At 44.1% G+C, this 18,533-nt stretch overlaps 1 protein-coding gene across 1 annotated transcript in view; it reads left to right on the forward strand.

The window, feature by feature from the left end:
• The first annotated feature begins 3,311 nt into the window (after positions 1-3,311).
• LOC139660673 (diacylglycerol kinase zeta-like) overlaps positions 3,312-18,533 on the forward strand; it is a 59,725-nt gene continuing 44,503 nt past the window's right edge. Inside the window, 1 exon segment of the mRNA XM_071538881.1 lies at positions 3,312-4,268. Within this exon segment, the coding sequence (XP_071394982.1) occupies positions 4,027-4,268 (242 nt within the window). The 5' untranslated portion in view covers positions 3,312-4,026.

The raw sequence follows: 18,533 nt of genomic DNA on the forward strand, positions 1-18,533 counted from the left end.
CACGATGAAGGCAAAAAGCCCGAAAAACAACTAAGCCAAAGACAAAGGTCCTTTGCCCTCATCTTAAGTTAATTCCTCTTGTTTCCTATGACTGTCACCTCAAGCCTGCTTCAGTGAACACTTCAGCTCAACGAACATGATTGAACTCAACCACATCTATTTATAGAAGCAGTGATAAAGATAACGTGTGTCTGTGTGTGTTTGTGCTCTTTCATTTCTGGGCTGCTGCTGCATGGCTTCAGCTGCTGGATTTAAAAGGCACCCGGTTGGTTGGACCATGTGCTGAGAGGTAAAGTGAACCGACAGGCTTTTTTATCACCAAAGGATCCCCCCCCCCTTCCTCTTGCCTTTTGTCACATCAACCAGCCGGACCAGGGATTCCAGTCCAGCACACCGGCAGAAACCCGATCCGCCCGGTGTTTAATCAGAGCGGGGTCGGAGGAGCTGGAATACTGCTGGGAAATAAGGGGGAAGGTTTGAAGAGTCTGACCAGTTGAGGGAATATTAATAGTACTGATTCTGACAGCTGTTTGTTCAAAATGGAGTTGGACAGGTTTGGCTGGTAACTGTGACTCATTAGTCAAAGAAATGCTAAGAAATGCTACCGGGCCTTTTCAGCTCGAACAAAGAAATCATTTTGCATAACTCTCAGCTTCCTAATTCTGACTGTTTGCAAAACTGCACCGGCTGTTGTAATATTGATGCAGTAGAATTACTTGTTAATTGTATTATACAGATGAATACTCAGTAAGTAGCAGTAAGTATAATATCTTGGCAGTTTGAGTCTTCTGCTTGAAAAGTATTGGAAACATCTAAAACCTCCTTACATTTACTTTGTAAGTAAGTAAGTAAATCTTTATTCATATAGCACCTTTCAAAACTGTAGTTACAAAGTGCTGTACAAGAGAGAAAGCACAGAATAAAAGCTAAATAAAAGAGTAAAATATACACAAGTAACAATAAGTATACATGCACATTTACAAAAGTATATACACATACATCCTACATACATGCTCACAGATATACATACATACATGCATATAAACCTATACATGCATACATACCCATACACATACATGCACATACTGTACATACTGTACTTTGTCTATGATGAACAAAGCACTGAGGTGTAATGTGTCTCTAAAGCCCCCGACACACACACACACACACACACACACACACACACCTGGAATAGAAACAGAGAGCGACTGTGTTGTTTCACACAAGCAGAAAATGTCAAGCGCTTCCTGTCCAACGGCGTTTTTTTCACCCCATGGTTCTGAATTCGTCTGTATATGCGGTCGTCTATATATGAAGTTTAAGTTGAGTATGCAGAAAGAAACGAGGTGCAGGTGCAGAGGCAGGGCCTTCCTTCATAATCTAATTCTGCTGAGCCTTCACTAGATGGAGCCCAAAGCCCTCAGGAGCCTTCGGTCTGGGCTGGATGTGGAAATATCTGTCCTTCCTGGAATCCATCCCACTTGTTGAACAGATTCAAGTACATTTAACTCTATTAAACTATGTCCAACTGCTACGTTAGACTGCGTTTAACTGTATTAAACTATTAAACCATGTTTGACTGTGTTAACTATGTTAAAGGAAACATCCACCCTCAGATCCTCCTACACTGTCAGATATCCTCTCTCTGTGAGTGTTAAACAGAATTAAAGTGTTTGAGGGTGGATCTTTCCTTCAGTTCAGTGCAGGCAGGAGCGGCTGCAGCCCAGAGGCTAGAGCAGCAGACTCGTGACCAGAAACTTTCCAGTTCAAATCTCCAGACCAGCGGTGAAAATGAATGAAAAATGAGTCCCCACCTAACCCCCCCACCCCCCACCCCACCCAAGCTGCTCCAGTACAGCTCCCACCCAGTGTGTGTGGATGTGAAGCAGGGAAAAGCCCGGAGCTCAGCACACTTTTCCCTGGAGAAATAAAGGTTAAAAACATTTCAGGCTGAGCAGACGCATCAGTGTCCTTCCACTCCAATGCTTACAGAGAAGTGAGCGTGAGAGAACGGGAGTAAAGAGAGAGGAGGACACGAGCTCTTCTGTCTGCTGTCTGCCGGCTGCAGGTGAGTTAGAGCTGGTCCTCGGTTCAGACGGGTTCCTGCCGTAAACACCGAGCTTTTTCTGTTTGTCCTGCTTCCTCAGAAAGAGAGCTTTGTACTGAAGGTGGTTGATATGGAAACTTTCTGGTTGGTGTCCGACACGGCGGCCCTAACCGATTAGTAAATGAGAGGATTGATGGTGAGATAAAGCCAGCGGGAGCAGAGAGAGTGTGTGTGTGGCTGTCTGGTCGTGCAGGCCGGGCCGCCGAGGCTCGGCTAATTTAAACCTCAGCATCTTCTCTCATCTCCATCTGACTGGATGCCTGAGGCCTTTGTTACTCTGGGCCAGCTTGGCTGCCATGACAACACGTAATCAGACAGGAAGTGGGGCAGCGTCATCGTCACCACCTCTGGAGTTCCTGTCCCATCGTTGCCCGCCCCCCCTTCCCCCTTCCCCCTTCCCCCTTCCATCCCCCATCCGACTACAGAAGCTCGGGGGTTGATTTTTTTTTTTTTTCTTTTTTCGAGAGAGAGGACTCGATCACAGCGCCCATCCGCTGCCCGCTGCACCTCCGTTTTTAATTGGCTGTCAAAAATAACTGTGGCTCATCCTTCAACTCCACCTCAGTGCGGGAACCCAGGGGATGAAGCCGCCACGTGCACCGAGAAGAACTCTGCGTGGGTCTCTGCGGCCGTGCGACCTCTGCTTTTACTGCAGCACGCTCCTCTCTCTCTCTCTCTCTCTCTCTCTCTCTCTCTCTCTTGATGTGGGCTGGTTCACCATCTTTATGTAAAGCCTATGTGGGAGGGGAGCACATTGCAGAGTAGGGCTTTAGAAATGTGATCCAAGTGAGAGGCAGGCTGAAACACAGCAGCCAGAAATGGGCTCATGTTCAGAATGAGTTAATTCTGTTGATGTGTTTGACATAAAGCCTGTGACCCTCTTCCCAAATCTGTCAGGTTCTTGTTTGGCACCGACGCTCAGCAGAGTTGTTTTGGTGAAGAAACCGGGCGGCTTGGTTCACTTCACTCTGGTATGTCCTTAGCTGCCGCCGCTTCAGCTCTGGAGAGGAGAAAATTAGTTCATTTCCTTCTCTTTTTTTAGACTGCTCAACAGCTGCTGAATTTGTGACGCACCAGTAGGTGGCAATGCATTCACAACCGGCTCCCGGCCAATGAGAGCGAGCAGAGCCGAGGGTGGGCGGGACGAAGAAAAAGAGAGGGAGAGAGCTACACAGATGAGTGGGAGATAAAAGTAAAGAGAAGAGAGTGAGAGGAGAGACAGATGACTCCGAGACGAGAAAGGAGAAGTATGAAGACGAGAAGCAACAGGTAGGGGCAGAGGGAAGCGGAGGGAGAGACGGCTGCAGCTGCTCTCTCTGCTTCTGGTTTCACCAAGGCTTCAAACTTCCTGGATTGCCTGAGTGAGCGAGTCTGCTGCTGCTGCTGCTGCTGTGCTCTGAGCAGAGAGAAAGAGAAGCCTTGTTCAGAGAGCATGAAGAAGAGAGCAGGGAGAGAGGCTTCCTCAGGCAGGGAGGGCTAGGAGAAGGAAGGAAGTAAGGAAGCCAGTTGGAGAAAAGAACACCCCCCCCCCCCCCCACTCCTCCTCCCTCCTTCCCTCCCTCCCTCTCTACCTTGGGCTCTAAGCCACGGAGGAGAAGAGTTGATTTTGTTTTGAATGCAGCCGCTTCCTGGTGAAAACTGAAGCTCAGCAGAACAATCCACAGCCTGCCGCTCAGCCCGAGCAGATGTGAGAAAAAGTGAAGAGAGACACACGGAAGACTAAAAAAAGTTGATTTCCTGCTTCTTGCTCCCCTCTCTGCACCTCCTCGCCCGTTTGAGGTACAAGCCACCAGTGGAGGCACCCCAGCTGCTGAGGAGGGGAAGCGGGGCAGAAGAATGGCTTCCTGCTGGACGGACCGTGTGACCCCCCCGCTGACCCGGGACCAGCTGAGCGCGTGAGGAGAGAGGCAAGCCGAGCCATGGAGCAGCCCGAGGAGGAGCAGCAGCCTCCTCCTCCTCCTCCTCCTCCCCTTCCTCCTCCTCCTCCGCCTCAGCACGCCGCCCCGCTGCAGGACGGAGAGGAGCCCTTCACCTCCACCTCCGTCGCCTCCTCCTCCTCTTCCTCCTCGTCCTCCAACGCCGAGCTGCCCTCCGCCCCCCCCGCGCCCCGCTGCCTCCACACCAGCAGGACCTTCACCGGCCTGCGAAACTTCTGCAGGAGGTGAGTGTCTTCTGCAGCTGCCTACACACACACACACACACACACACACACACACACAGACACACACACACACACACACACACACACACACACAGTATAGCTCAGTACAGCTGTAGGCTCATATCAGCTGCTTTCCTGGTTGACCCCTATGGTGAAACCCACATGAAGTAATAATCCACAACTTTTTCATATAAATAATCGTCTGTTTTGCTACTTTCTATCGCACCGTACAATAGTGATTCAAAATATAGACATGAAAGCTTTTCCATTTGCTGTTCTAAACGCGTCTTTAGTGGGAAAAATCCTCTCTGCCGCACAGGAAGTGATGCGTTTTGCATTTCCAGCAGCAGCAGCAACAGCGGTTTGTTTGGAATAAATAGAAGAAGAACTGGGTAGGGAGCATGAGCAGCGAAAAGAAAGAGAAGAAAAGAGCGCCACCTACAGAAACTCAAACTTAAAGGAATAGTTCACCCAAAAATGAAAAAAAAACTGTCATCATCTCCTCCCCCTCATACCAGTTGAAACACAGGTGAAGTTTGTCCATATAACACACAGGGAGGCTGCAGCACAACTCCATAGCAGCCTTCTCCAAAACAACTGAAGTCAGTGGGGACCAGTTCTTCAGAGTTCCAAAAAGACCTACAGTATATTTACACCATCATTTAGTGCAAATCTGAACTACAGCTGATTGATTTGCAACAAATAATGGTGTATAGGTCTTTCTATTCACAGTGTGATTGTTTGGCTGTTTTTGTTTTGGAGCTCTAAAGAACAGGTCCCCATTGACTTCAGTTGTTTTGGAGAAGGCTGCTACCAAGTTGTGCTGGCAGCCTCCCTGTGTGTTATATGGACTAACAAATTTCACCTGTGTTTCATTTGGCATGAGGGCGAGTAGATGATGACAGGATTTTCATTTTTGGGTGAACTATTCCTTTAAAGAGTAACTAAACACCAATCCCAAATCTGTGTAAAGCATGACATCTAAAGGTAAAAAGCATGCTGCTGAAATTGCCATCTGCTATTGGCTGATCTTTGGTTCCAGGTGATGTCACCTTCTATAGAGTACAACAGGTGGTGACATCATCTGGCACAAAATATCAACCAATAGCAGATGGCCATTTCAGTAGCATGCTTTTTACCTTTAGATATCAGGCTTTGCACAGTTTTGAATTTGGAGTTTAGTTACTTTTAATCAACAGAAAATCCAAAGAAACAGAAACAGATGAATCTCTCAGAAGAAGGCGAGCTGCTAAAAAAGAAAGCGAGCGTCTCCGAGCCAAAACCAGAGAGAACATTTCCAGTGTTGCATTTCCAACATGAAAAACACTCCAAGATGAGAAGGGTGAGGATGAGGAGGGATGAAGCTCATGTGGCTCTTTTTCTGTTGGTTTCACTATTGTGTACTAGCTCCAGTCTACACTGAGTGACTTTATTATTATTACGTTGGGCCAGTTCCGAGTGAAAAAACACCAAAGCAATGATGTGCGGTGAGGTGTATCGGAAAAAATCAAGAAAAACAAGAATCTCACGGATGGTGAGTTTAACGCAGAGTCTCGGTCCAGCTGTTTGACTTCATTGAGACCAAACTCCTGCTGACGACAACTATTCTGCTCAGTATGATCGTTTCCAGGCTCCCGGGTCAGAAAACACCGTCGGCTTTGTGCCTCCAGGTCAAACCGAGCTGCAGTCTGGCTTCGGCGGACGCGGCTCCTCTTGTCAGCCACAGTTTTAACGGTCGGACTTCCTCTTTCATCCTCTGGGGCCTCTGAGTAATACATCACTTTGTGTCTTAGTCAGTGCTGCTTACTGTCTGCTGCTCTGCTGGATGGAGTCGGCGCCCGTTTGATGAGGTTCACCGTTGAAGCAGAGAGGCCAAACTGTCCAGCCGCCACAGTCCAACCTGACATCATTTACTCAGCTTGCTTCATATGAAATGCGATTTAACACTCCTGCTTTCTCATGTGCTGTAATGTAATGTATAGCTTGATCGGTGCAGTGTTAGATCCCGGATACGCTCCGTTGTGAGTTAAAAGGTAACAAGTGCATATTCAAATTTTAATCAGGTGGTTAGATTAATCTCCCAGTGATCTCCCATGGTCCTCTAATTATAGCCGCTATTAATGGATTGGCAGAGCAATTAATTAAGAGCGGTCATTTTTAGGGCCCTGCTGGGAATATTTCACTCCAGAGAAGAGAATTCAATCTACAGATCTCAAAGGAGAGGAGAGAGGAGAAAGGAGGAGGAGAGAGGAGAGAGGAGAGGAGAGAGGAGTCCAGGAGGAGGAGGACTTGGCTCTCCTCCTCTCCACAACCAGTCCAGCGCTTTAGAGCCGATTCCTCAGTCTGTATTGAACGCGGTGGCAGTGTGTTTTTACAGGGACGGGCTCTTTGGACGTAGGATGAGATGAATGGCTGAGCTGATTCCTAATTATTGCTCTATCAGAATCACAGTCAGGATGATGAGTGGAGCTGCTGCCTGATGCTTCCCTCGCTAACCTGATTAGAGCGGACAGGCAGGATGGACAGTCATCACTGTTTATTACTGTCAGTCTGTGGCCTGTTTCTGGAGTCTGTCAATCACATCTGCGGTGCTGCTAAAAGGATCGCCGCTGTGTGACATCAGTGGCTCCGTGTCGTCGCTCTGTGATTTTCATGTTTTAACTTCAACTGAAGGATTGCATGTTGAGAAAATGCTACAACTCTTGGGTTTATGAGGCCGTTTCTTAACCAGTTAGATAAACTCCAAAAAATGCATGATGATTAAGCTAAAAGCAAGGCTGTTTTTCACCCAATAACAGAGTATGTGTAAATTAAACCTTGTCACTACCATTATTATTTCATGTAAACTAAGAGATTCTGGGTAACAATAAAGTCCCTTTCTCCTCCTGTTGGTAAAAATAAATCTGTTTTTGGGAGACGGTTGCATAAACAGAGATCCAGCCCAGCCTTTGACTGAAATCAGACCAAAGCTAAAGGCAGAAACTAGAATAATCCTCCACCAACGCCTCCCAGCAGCTCCTCCTTGTTAAAGAGAGATCAGCCTGATGTAGAGAACCAGTCTAGTGCAGCATGCTCAGTCTTGCCCTGCACCATGCTAACTAGCTAATCCACATCCAAACAAACTATCTGTTGTGCATCTTAGTGTTGCTGTGGCCTACAATAAGCAGCATACTGTATCTGTCCGTGACCAAGCGGTTTCCTTCAGTTGAGCAGATTAGCAGCATTTGTCGACTGCAGTGACCCTATAGCGCAAAACCTTAAAAAAAAATCTGAAGTGCCCTTGTAACTTAAATCTTAAGAAAAAAGTTAAGAAAAGTTCATATTTATCAAAATATTTCTTAAGTATTTTCCTTAACTTCTTATTTTGCTTCCTAAGAAAAAACATATGAATAAATAGGACATTGGAAAGCAAAGTTCTCAAATTTGTTCGTAGATTTTTATCTTAACTTTAAGATAACCTTTCACTAAAATTGTTGCAGTTAGGTAAGCAATGTTTTATTATTTTATTAAAGGTTTGCATTAGCTGATACTATTTATACGTTAACATTTTCTCCTTAAAAGTCATGCCAGTGGATTTAAAATTTCAAATCAACAAAGGTTATATTGTTGTAGCTAGCAGATAGAGTGCATTAATGCCGTCAAACATATTTACTGAAAGCTAACTTTTAGTCTTTTTATGCTTGTTTACCAAGATACCAAGAGAAGTTTGGGAGAAATGAGACTAATCTTAAGAAAATGTTTGGGAATTGCACTTAGGAGTTGTTAAGAACTTTTAAATTTCTTCAGGGATAAAACCTTAAGAGCATTTTTGTGAATTCGGTCCCTGGTCTGAAAGAAGCGAGGTGTTTCTCCTGAATATACTACCAAGTGTTCTCCTGACTTCTATGTAATCCATCTGCCAGAGTATTGTACAAGGTACTCTACTGGCTTCTCCAAAGTATTCTACTAAGGCCAGGGTAGTTTTTTTTTTGGTGTCCTGGTGGCTCAGCGGTCTTTGGTACATGTACAGGGGATCAGAGGTCACAAGAGTCCCGGGCCAGATTCAAACCCAGCACTGGGTTTGTATCTGGCTTCAAGTCATTCCTGTCTCTCTCCACTTTCAACTGTCTAATAAAGACAAAAAACCTAAAACCAAAAAACCCCAATACATTATTTTTGAACAGTAATTAAACACCAAACTCACCATGCCAAACAGATGTTCTTGATTTGGTTCTACTGAGTTAAGATCTGGGGTTAATTTGGCCTGAGCTAGCAGCACCCAGTGTTTCAAAATGCTAAAAAAACCAACCACCGTACAAATTTTGTAATTTGTTTGGCATTTATTGTTCAATTGGTGTATGGCATGATATGGAGAATTGTCTGTGTAGATTAATTCGTTGTTTCCCCAAGGGGATTAATAAAGTGATATCTTATCTTATCTTATCTTATCTTATCTTAATTTCACTCATCCAGGTAGTAAGATGTCCAAAAAACAATTAAAAACATAGAAGAACTGATGAAGCCTCTCGGATGAATGGTAAAACGTCTTCAACTCTTCATTTTAAGTACAGTGGATTTTGTTTTAAAAAAGATTTGATACAGAGAATTAGCTAATAAGGTGAAAAAGTATTAATTAACCCTCGACTGACACTAACCCTGGACTGAAGAGATGGCTCGTCAGGCTCTGTGTAGTTTTGGAGTTATTTGTCCCACCCAGTCTGTCTGTCTGTCAGATGCTGGACCGGCTGCTGTTGGACCGGCCTGGTTAGTCCGCACCACAGTCTGCTGCTGGATCAGATGTTGCCATGTTGAAATGGACTCCTGCTCCTGGTCTGTTTCACCGGAGTGACCCCAGCGTAGCCAGACAGCTCCGATAGGCCTTCAGTCTGAACCGGGCCAAATCCAGACAGGGAGCTAGACTTGGCTAGCAGGGTTTGGTGTCTGTACCCACTTAGTGATTACTACAACAAGGATGGATGCGTTTCATTATAAAATTGCCTTGAACATTCATTAACAACTGACAAAAATAGATGGTGTGTAGTGTTGTTAAATTGAGTTAGCATGGTGTGTAGTATTGTAAAATGTATGCATGGTGTGTAGTTTTGTTAAATTGAGGTAGGATGGTGTGTAGTGGTGCTAATTTGAGGTAATATGGTGTGTGGTGTTGTTCAATAGAGGTAGTGTAGTGTTTAGTGTTGTCAGATTGAGGTTGCATGGTGTGTAGTGTTGCCAAATTGAGGTTTTATGGTAGAGGGAGTATGTTGTGTAGTGTTGTTAAATTGAGGTAGCATGGTGTGTACTGCTGTTAAATTGAGGTAGCGTGGTGTGTATCGTTGTTAAATTGAGGTAGCATGGTGTGTAGTGTTGTTAAATTGAGGTAGCATGGTGTGTATCGTTGTTAAATTGAGGTAGCATGGTGTGTAGTGTTGTTAAATTGAGGTAGCATGGTGTGTACTGCTGTTAAATTGAGGTAGCATGGTGTGTATCGTTGTTAAATTGAGGTAGCATGGTGTGTACTGCTGTTAAATTGAGGTAGCATGGTGTGTAGTGTTGCTAAATTGAGGTTTTATGGTGTGTGGTTTTGAAGTGTTTAGCACTATATAAGGAACTAGGCTACAGCATCAGCCAGTTTTAGACGCTCGGAGAGGAGACAGGCTGAAATGAAAAGTCTCTCAGCAGGCGGATCAAACGAACACAGACAGATGGATTCAAAACAGACCGGCCCGGTCTTTTATAAACACATATTGATGTTATGAAGTGAGAAAAGATGTAGTAGAGTGAACAAGCTCTCACTACCTGACTTATTAACAAAACCCCCGACCCTTCTAGCTCCCTGTCCCAGGGTTAGCAGCCGTATTCATGAGGTGAAACCTGAGAGTGTGTGTGTGTGTGTGTGTGTGTGTGCGTGCATGTGTGTGCGTGTGCATGCGTGTGTGTGACTCGGCGGTGATGCAGCCAGGACCCAGGGATTACACAGACCCATTTCCTGGGCTATCTTTGTCGCTTGGCTGTCCTGTTTCTATATATAGACTGGTCCAGGAGGGGCACTGAGGCTCTAGGGGAGCAGGAGGAGGAGGAGGAGGAGGAGGAGGAGGAGGAGGAAGAAGAAGAAGATGATAAGGAGGAGGAGGTAGAGGAGGAGGACCAGGACCAGGACCAGAAAGAAGAGGAGGACTAGAGAGGGGAAGTGGAGGACTAGAAGGAGGAGGAGGACTAAGCGGAAGACGAGGAGGATCAGGAGGAAGAGAAGGAGGAGGAGGAGGAAGAAGAAGAGGAGGAGTAGGAGCAAGAAGATCAAGAAGAAGAGAAGGAGGAAGACCGGGAGAAGGATTTACAGGACCAGGAGGAGGAGGAGGAGGACCAGGAGGAGGAACAGGAGAGGAGGGGGACCAGGATGAACAGGAGGAACAACGGTAGCAGCAGGAGGAGGAGGAAGAGGACCAGGAGGATGTAGAGGAGGAGAAAAAGCAGAAGGACCAGGAGGATGACGATCAAGAAAAAGAGAAGGAAAAGAACCAAGAGGAGAAGCAGAAAAAGGACGAGGAGAAAGAGGAGGAGCAGGACCCGCAGGAGGAGATCCAGTGTTGGTAGAAAAGGAGATCACTTAGGAGAGGAAGAGAGAGAGAGAGAGAGAGGGAGAGAGACCATCCAGAACCTCCTCTCTCCAGGAGGAGAAAGTTTGGGCTGCAGCCTCTGATGAAATCCTTTGATTTGGCTGATCCCTTCGATGGAGAGGAGGACTTGTGAAATTTCAGTAAAGAATCACAAAGAGACAGAATGAAAAGCAACAGCAGAAAGAAAGAAGTTTGGAGGAGGCACGATGAGGAGGGAAAGAGGCAACACAGAGGTCAAAGGGCAAAGCTTTAGTGGGAAGGAAATTGCCAAACACAAATCCACCTGCCCAAAAAGAAGTTCTCTAATGACGTATTCATTCACTCGTATGAATTCATCCAAGGAGGGAGGAGAAGGGAGGGAGGAGTTCTGGGTTTCTGGTGGTCTGAAACTCTAAAAGAGGAGTTTCAGTTGGGGAGATTTGGGGGAGGGAACAAACAAGACCAAGGGTAAAGAAACCATACTATCTTCATAATGGAAGAAATATCTGTTGTGAACAGCAGAGGGCCAAACCACTAGATGGCGGCACTGCAACATCAGAGCAATGTGACAAGAAAAGAAAATGTACTCAGCTTGGTGATGAAGTGAGCTGCTGCACATTAGAAATCTTCTTTGGTGGTTGATGGTACACTGATCTGAATGGGATCACATGACCAGATATTATCAATGTTAGTGGTATTAGTATTAGTATTAGTAGTAGTGTGACCTGGCTGGCTGACAGCATGAAATCGGCCCTGATTAGTTTTCCTAATCTGATTTGTCTCTGTCGGTTCAGCTCAGCCTGCTGACTGACTGACTGACTGTGTATTTACTGTTGGGATCCTGAGAGAATGAACCTAATTGGTTTATTCGTCAGATCTGCTCATTCAGGCTGCGTGCTCAGAAAGCCGATATCTCACTCTCACCTGGTCTAGGGTCAATTTTCCAGACGATGAAAGCGGAGTAGCTGATCCTGCAACTGGACGCTGGCATTATTTAAGGGGAATCCAATATGGAGGAATTAACTATTTAACAGATCAGGCGAGCGTCTATCTGTCGCCAAAACACACTTCTTCTCTTCTGTAAATGCAGATTTCACTGAAGATTGCATGCTCCCCTCCAACATGACAACATGAACGACCAACCCCTCCATCCATCCATTCCTACATTCATCAGTCCATTCCTCTGTCCGTCATTCATTCTTTCATCCATCTGTCAAGTCAACTTTACTTGTATAGCCATTAATCACAGTTACAATCTCAAAGGGCTTCACAATGCTCACATATTGAAACAATAAAAGGAAACGATCCATTCATCCTTCATCCGTCCATCAGTTACTGTGCTGTGGTTTGAACATCACTGTTTTAGCTCCACCAGTCTGCAGTTGGCATGTTGGGTAGAAGGATGATTATCATGTCCTCCCCAACGAATGATGCGGGCGTCCCTTGGGCCAATCAGTAACAAGATGCATCATCCCTCCAAGTTTCATCAAAATCAGACCAGTGGTGTAACAGTTACGCCCATTCAGACTTTGACGCATGCTACATTAACGTGGAGTCTCCACATCCCAAAGGGGAAGGAAAAAAGCAGGAGTGAAAGGCCCAGATCAGGGATTTCATCCTACTCCTCTTCCCCCATACCCACCCACAGAATAGCCAACCCAAACAACATTGCACACATACACAAACACTCACACACACACACACACACACACACACACACACACACACACACACACACACACACACACACACTCACACACACACACACACACACACACAAATGCACTGTTGTTCCTGCAACACCAACATCTCCTACCTCACCATACAATTTACAATTAACATGTGCAATACAACATATATATTTTGTTAATATTTAGCTATTTTTTTGTATTTTGCTATATTTTGTTAATATATTGCTTATACTGTAAACTTCTTTGCTTATCGTGTCTATGTACCTTATGCACCAACCACACCTAGTCACTTTCCTTGTATGTGCAAACATACTTGGCACAATAAAGAATTCTGATTCTGATTCTGAAAGTTTGGCCTTTTTAAGTCACTTTTGATGCAAGGACAAAATGCATCATCCCTCCAAGTTTTGTCAGAATCGGGTCAGCGGTGTCTAAGATCACATTTGGGTTAAAAATGGACCAGTAATTATAGCACCTTCATTAGGCCAGTCAGTATAATTTGTAAGGATAGATGGATTTATTGGATGTAGCAAGTTTTATAGCAATCAGACTTATGGTGTAGGAGTTAGGGCCTACCAAAGTTTTAAATTTTCACTTTTAATTATAGCGCCCCCATCAGGTGAATCAGCGTAACTTTATAAATGCTGCTTCACAGCTCCAACATGCATCACCTCTGTAAGGTCCGTCATAATCAGACCAGAGGTGTCTGAGGCATCTGTGTCCGAGTTCAGATGTTTTAGCTGTAACCATAGCTCCCCCATTAGGCCGATCAGTGTCTTTTTTTTTAATGGCTGGAACACAGGAACGCACACACACACACACACACACACTCTACCCCTCAACAGCCAGTCAAACAGCCATCCAGCCAGCCTGGCAGGAGTTACAGGCTGATGACCTCTTAAGCCTCTCAGTAATCTGTCTTCTAATTTAAAAGTACCAGCGAAGGAGCAGCAGGATTCACTGGAGAAGGACTCTTCATTTTAAAGGGGCCCTGTCACAGGGATTCACACTGTCCTCTATTGATATACACATATCATCAAAGATGTCTAATGAAGACATTGTTCAGATGTGATCAAGTTTGAGTGGTTAAATTTAAATCCTTATTTCCAGGCAGTTTCAGACTAACTCCAGGAAACGCATCACAACTTGACTCGGCCCTGATTGGCTCCCTCACTAAAGAATGACTGAAATCCATCCAATCAGGCCAGTTTGCAGAATTTGAACTGGAAAGCCTCCACCCAGCAGGCTTACCTCATTTGAATTAGAGGAGCTGCTGCTGTCGGCCAATCAGGGTCCAGTATTGTAACGACTTAGTCTTCAAGTTCACCCAATAAACACCTTTTTTAACTAAACTACATTAATTTGCAAAACATCATGAAGGACTTTATTCTTATCCTGAGCCATGGTATATCCTGAAAACTGAATAATATGGGAGCTTTAAAGAGCGGATGGTGTGGTTGCCATGCCGCTCGCTCCATAGTAACGGCAAAAGCAGCCAATAGAATTTGATTCTTCTGTAAGAGCTCTCTAGTTACATTTACAAACCATATCTTTGCCTCTGTGTAACTTGATTGGAAGAGCAGTGGCAGAGCTGCAGAGGACGGTGACTTCACTGATAACCCAGGACATTACAGTTTGGCAAATTAAAATGCAAGCTCTTTTCCTGACATTTTTTTTAAGCAGATCCATAATGCAGCAGCGTGAGAGCCTTGAAGTGTTAATGAAGAGTATTCTGGGATGTTGGAGTGGGCCGGCGGGCTCATTCATCTCCAGACAAGCTGCACTGAAGTGAGCTGATACAAAAGGAAATGTTGAGCTGATCCTAGATCGGTACTAAGCAGCCTGTTGATACTGGCTGTCGGCCTCAGCTGGTCTCAGGTCAGCTGCTCAGTTCAACATGAATCAGTGTTCTGGATGACGAGATGCCACTTTGACATGAAGCTCCACTGACAGCAGCCAGAATTAGTAGTTTTGTGTGTTTTGTGTGTTTTGTGTGTGTGTGTGTGTGTGTGTGTTTTGTGTGTGTGTGTGTGTGTGTGTGTGTGTGTGTGTGTGTGCATCCAGCTCCTCAGTTTAACACTTTGTTCATCTGGTTAATTCGGAGTTATTTTAAAACAGCAGCTTAGTCTCACACACACTCTCTCTCTCTTCCTCTCTCTCTCACTCACACTCTCACTCTCTCTCTCTCTCTCTCTCTCTCTCTCTCTCTCTCTCTCTCTAGTCTCACTGAATCTCTCTCTCTATCTTCCCTCTCTCTCTAGTCTCACTGAATTTCTCTCTCTCTCTCTCTCTCTAGTCTCACTGAATCTCTCTCTCTTCCCTCTCTCTCTCTCTAGTCTCACTGAATTTCTCTCTTCTGTCTCTCTCTCTAGTCTGACTGAATCTCTCTCTCTCTCCCCCCTCTCTCTCTCTCCAGTCTCACTGCACTGAATCTCTCTCTCTCTCTCTCTCTCTCTCTCTCTCTCTCTCTCTCTCTAGTCTCACTGAATCTCTCTCTCTCTTCCCCCCTCTCTCTCCCCCTCTCTGTTGTTCTCCCTCGGTCATCCTGCCTCTCAGTTTGTTTTTCCTCTTCATCCATCCAGGACTGACTGAGCGCTTCCTCTCAGGTCGTATAAACTACCTGGTAGACTGGTAGACTGATACCGGTAGACTGGTAAACTGATACTGGTAGACTGTTAGATACTGGTAGACACCCAGTCCAGAGCACCTTAGTCTCAGTGAGTGTTTAGATTTATTAAATGCGTGCTGTGATTTTTGGTTACTTGTTGATGGAGTATAATTGTAGGTCATGTTCTGTGGAGCAGATCCAGGAATACTGCATGTTACTGCTGGATGTAGTATTTCATATGAAGATAATCAGTGAATGTTTGTAGTTTAGTCTGTGTGTGTGTGTCCTGTGTTGAGAAAACACTGCTAACACACACTGATGACACAGATCACAATGCAATTAGAATTCAGCAGCAGTGTTTTACTGTAGTCAGTCAAACTAGTCACGTATTGCAAATTAATATTTGGTTTATATTAATATTTGGTTTCTTACAGGCCTTGATGCTCCTCTTTGCAAGTTTTAAAAATTTACAGTGCATTATAATTTCAGAGCAAACAGTTGAGTGGAGTGTGATGTTAGACTCTGCAGACTAATGATCTGTTTTTTTCCTCCTCGAACTAAACTGCTGAGATTTTACCTGATTATCAGACCGTCACTGTGCTGCACAGGTGGATCAGATGTTGTTAAAAAGCTGATAGTTCTTCATAAAAGACTTTCTGATGTTTGTAGTTGGTGTTGCATGCTGACCTCAGGCTTGGTTTGTGGTTCTGGGTTTGAAGTTCTAGTAGATGTGAACCTTCAACCACAGTGGCCAGTAGGAGGAAATAGTTGAAGTCTTCCAGTTGGATAAGTATTAGTAAGACAGGTGTAGAAGGGGAGCAGGAGGGTTCTTGCTTAAAGGAATAGTTCACCCAAAAATGAAAATTCTGTCATCATCTACTCACCCTCATGCAAAATGAAACACAGGTGAAATTTGTTAGTCCATATAACACACAGGGAGGCTGCCAGCCAAGTAGCAGCCTTCTCCAAAACAACTGAAGTCAATGGGGACCTGTTCTTTAGAGCTCCAAAACAAAAACAGCCAAACAATCACACTGTGAATAGAAAGACCTATACACCATTATTTGTTGCAAATCAATCAGCTGTAGTTAAGATTTGCACTAAATGATGGTGTAAATATACTGTAGGTCTTTTTGGAACTCTGAAGAACTGGTCCCCACTGACTTCAGTTGTTTTGGAGAAGGCTGCTATGGAGTTGTGCTGCAGCCTCCCTGTGTGTTATATGGACAAACTTCACCTGTGTTTCAACTGGCATGAGGGGGAGGAGATGATGACAGAATTTTCATTTTTGGGTGAACTATTCCTTTAAATGAGAAACTCAACGGCTGTTTTTGAAGCCAAGAGAGGCTAGAGCCTAGTGCTCATGCTGTATGTTGATTTCGCACTCATTTTTCCACATTCACTTCTCTTTTTACATCCATCTTTATACATCAATCTTTTAAAATCTGAATTTAGCCTTTTGCACTTGTATTTAAAGGAAACGTCCATCCTAAGACACTTCGGCACTGTAAAAAATCAGGGGCCTTATTCACAAACATTGTGAGAAAGAATACTGTCAGACTTGTTAACCTAGCTGAAAAATTCCTAGCAAGGAGTCCCAGCTAGGAGTGAATTAGGAAAATTCTCAGATCAACTCAATTCAACAGGAATGGAGAAGACCTTTTATCTCAGTGAGGTCGACCCGCTGCTAGGTATGACGCTCTCTGTTAGACGCTGTGATTGGTCGATCAAGAAAAATCTCAACATGCTTCTTTAGTCAATCAGAATGCACATGTGGAATCACAAAATTATTTTATTATTATTTTTTCATTAAAGGTGAAATAGAAAACTTTTATGGATCAACATTTATTTAGAAGTAATAAAAATAAATCGGCACGTTTGGTGGCGATTTGCTGCTGTTCTCATTTCAAAGTGAAATGTGTGGAAACCCATCCGACCAATGAGGAGAAGTCTGAGGTAGAAGGCGGGACTCCGGCCTGTCAATCACTCCTCCTGTCACTCACTATGAGGAGTGGGAGGTGTGTCCTTCCTTGTGTTGGTTTGAATTTCCTGAGATTTGATCTCTTTCCACCCAAACTTACCTACAGCAGCTTTAAAGTGTGGTTTACTTATAATGTAAAAAAAAAATAAAAAAAATCCCAACGATTTTGACAGAATGTTTGAAAGCCTAGCCAAACTTTTTAATACTGGCACAGTCCTCATAGGCTGAAGTGTTCCTTTATTTGTGTGGAGCAGTAATCTTATTATGACTTTATCAATTTGACGTTAAGAGGTGATGAAAATGGCTCAAGACTTTGAGTAGTTAGTATGACTGCTACAGCCTATACTGGAAAGTCTATACACAGGGCTGTTGAACAAGAGCAGACTGTGGATGATGCAGACGTGTCCCATCAGTGACCTCGACCAATCAGAATCAGAATCAGAAATACTTTATTGATCCCCGAGGGGAAATTGGGTTACGTTGCAGTTGCTCACATTCTAGAAGAGAAATATATATAAGCGTAGAGAAAAAGAAAATAAGAAATATGTAAAATATGTGCATTATACTACAATATATAACAATAATAATATAGAAATAAGAGAAATAAGAAATCTGTAAAATATGTGCATCATACTACAATATATACAACAGTGTAAATAATTAAATAATTATTGCACAGTTGAATTATTGCACAAAATTATTACCAGAATCAGTATTGCACAGTATTGTTTAAAATGTAAATTATAAATTATGGGGTTATAAAGCTGCTAACAGGGGTGAAATAAATCCAAGAGCCAGTCTATTGACTCAGAGTGAAATAATGAAATAAACTGCGTCACAATATGCGGCTGTGAAAGAGCTGTAATAGTTTGTGTGATTATTCTGCTGATGGACAGTTGCATTTCGCCTGTTGCCAAACCTCTTAACGTTGTGATCACTTTGGTTTCGGGCCTGACGGTGTTACTTGGTCGGGGGACGTGAGTGCATCTCTAATGAGATCTACCACAAACATCATCCTGCACGGTCTAATCTGCTGCTTTATTAACTCCCTGTCATTCAGCGTTTGGAGAACATTTTTCACGCCTCCGCCTCCTGCAGCCATTTTCTCCTCTGCTTAAGAAAGTCCTGTAGGCTTTCTAACAGTCCTCCCAAACAGTTTTTTCACCTTAGGAGTTCTCTAAAGGCAAAGATGCTTTGTGAATTGCTATTATCTTTACTAGGATTTATTCTTAGCCTGGTATCCAGCCCCTATTAATCACAGTTTTCAGCACTCTTCGAATTTGCATGGCGATTCATAAGGCAATTCATGGTGATTCATTCCTTATGAATCGCCATGCAAATTCGAAGAGTGCTGAAAACTGTGATTCATAGGGGCTGGATACCAGGCTAATTTATTCTTATTTTGAAGGGGAA

Source organism: Centroberyx affinis, unplaced genomic scaffold (genome assembly GCF_046629955.1).
Source record: "Centroberyx affinis isolate AG114_WGS23_722 - 3 ecotype Tasmania unplaced genomic scaffold, CSIRO-AGI_Caff_v1 ptg000200l_1, whole genome shotgun sequence".
Classification (NCBI taxonomy): domain Eukaryota; kingdom Metazoa; phylum Chordata; class Actinopteri; order Beryciformes; family Berycidae; genus Centroberyx; species Centroberyx affinis.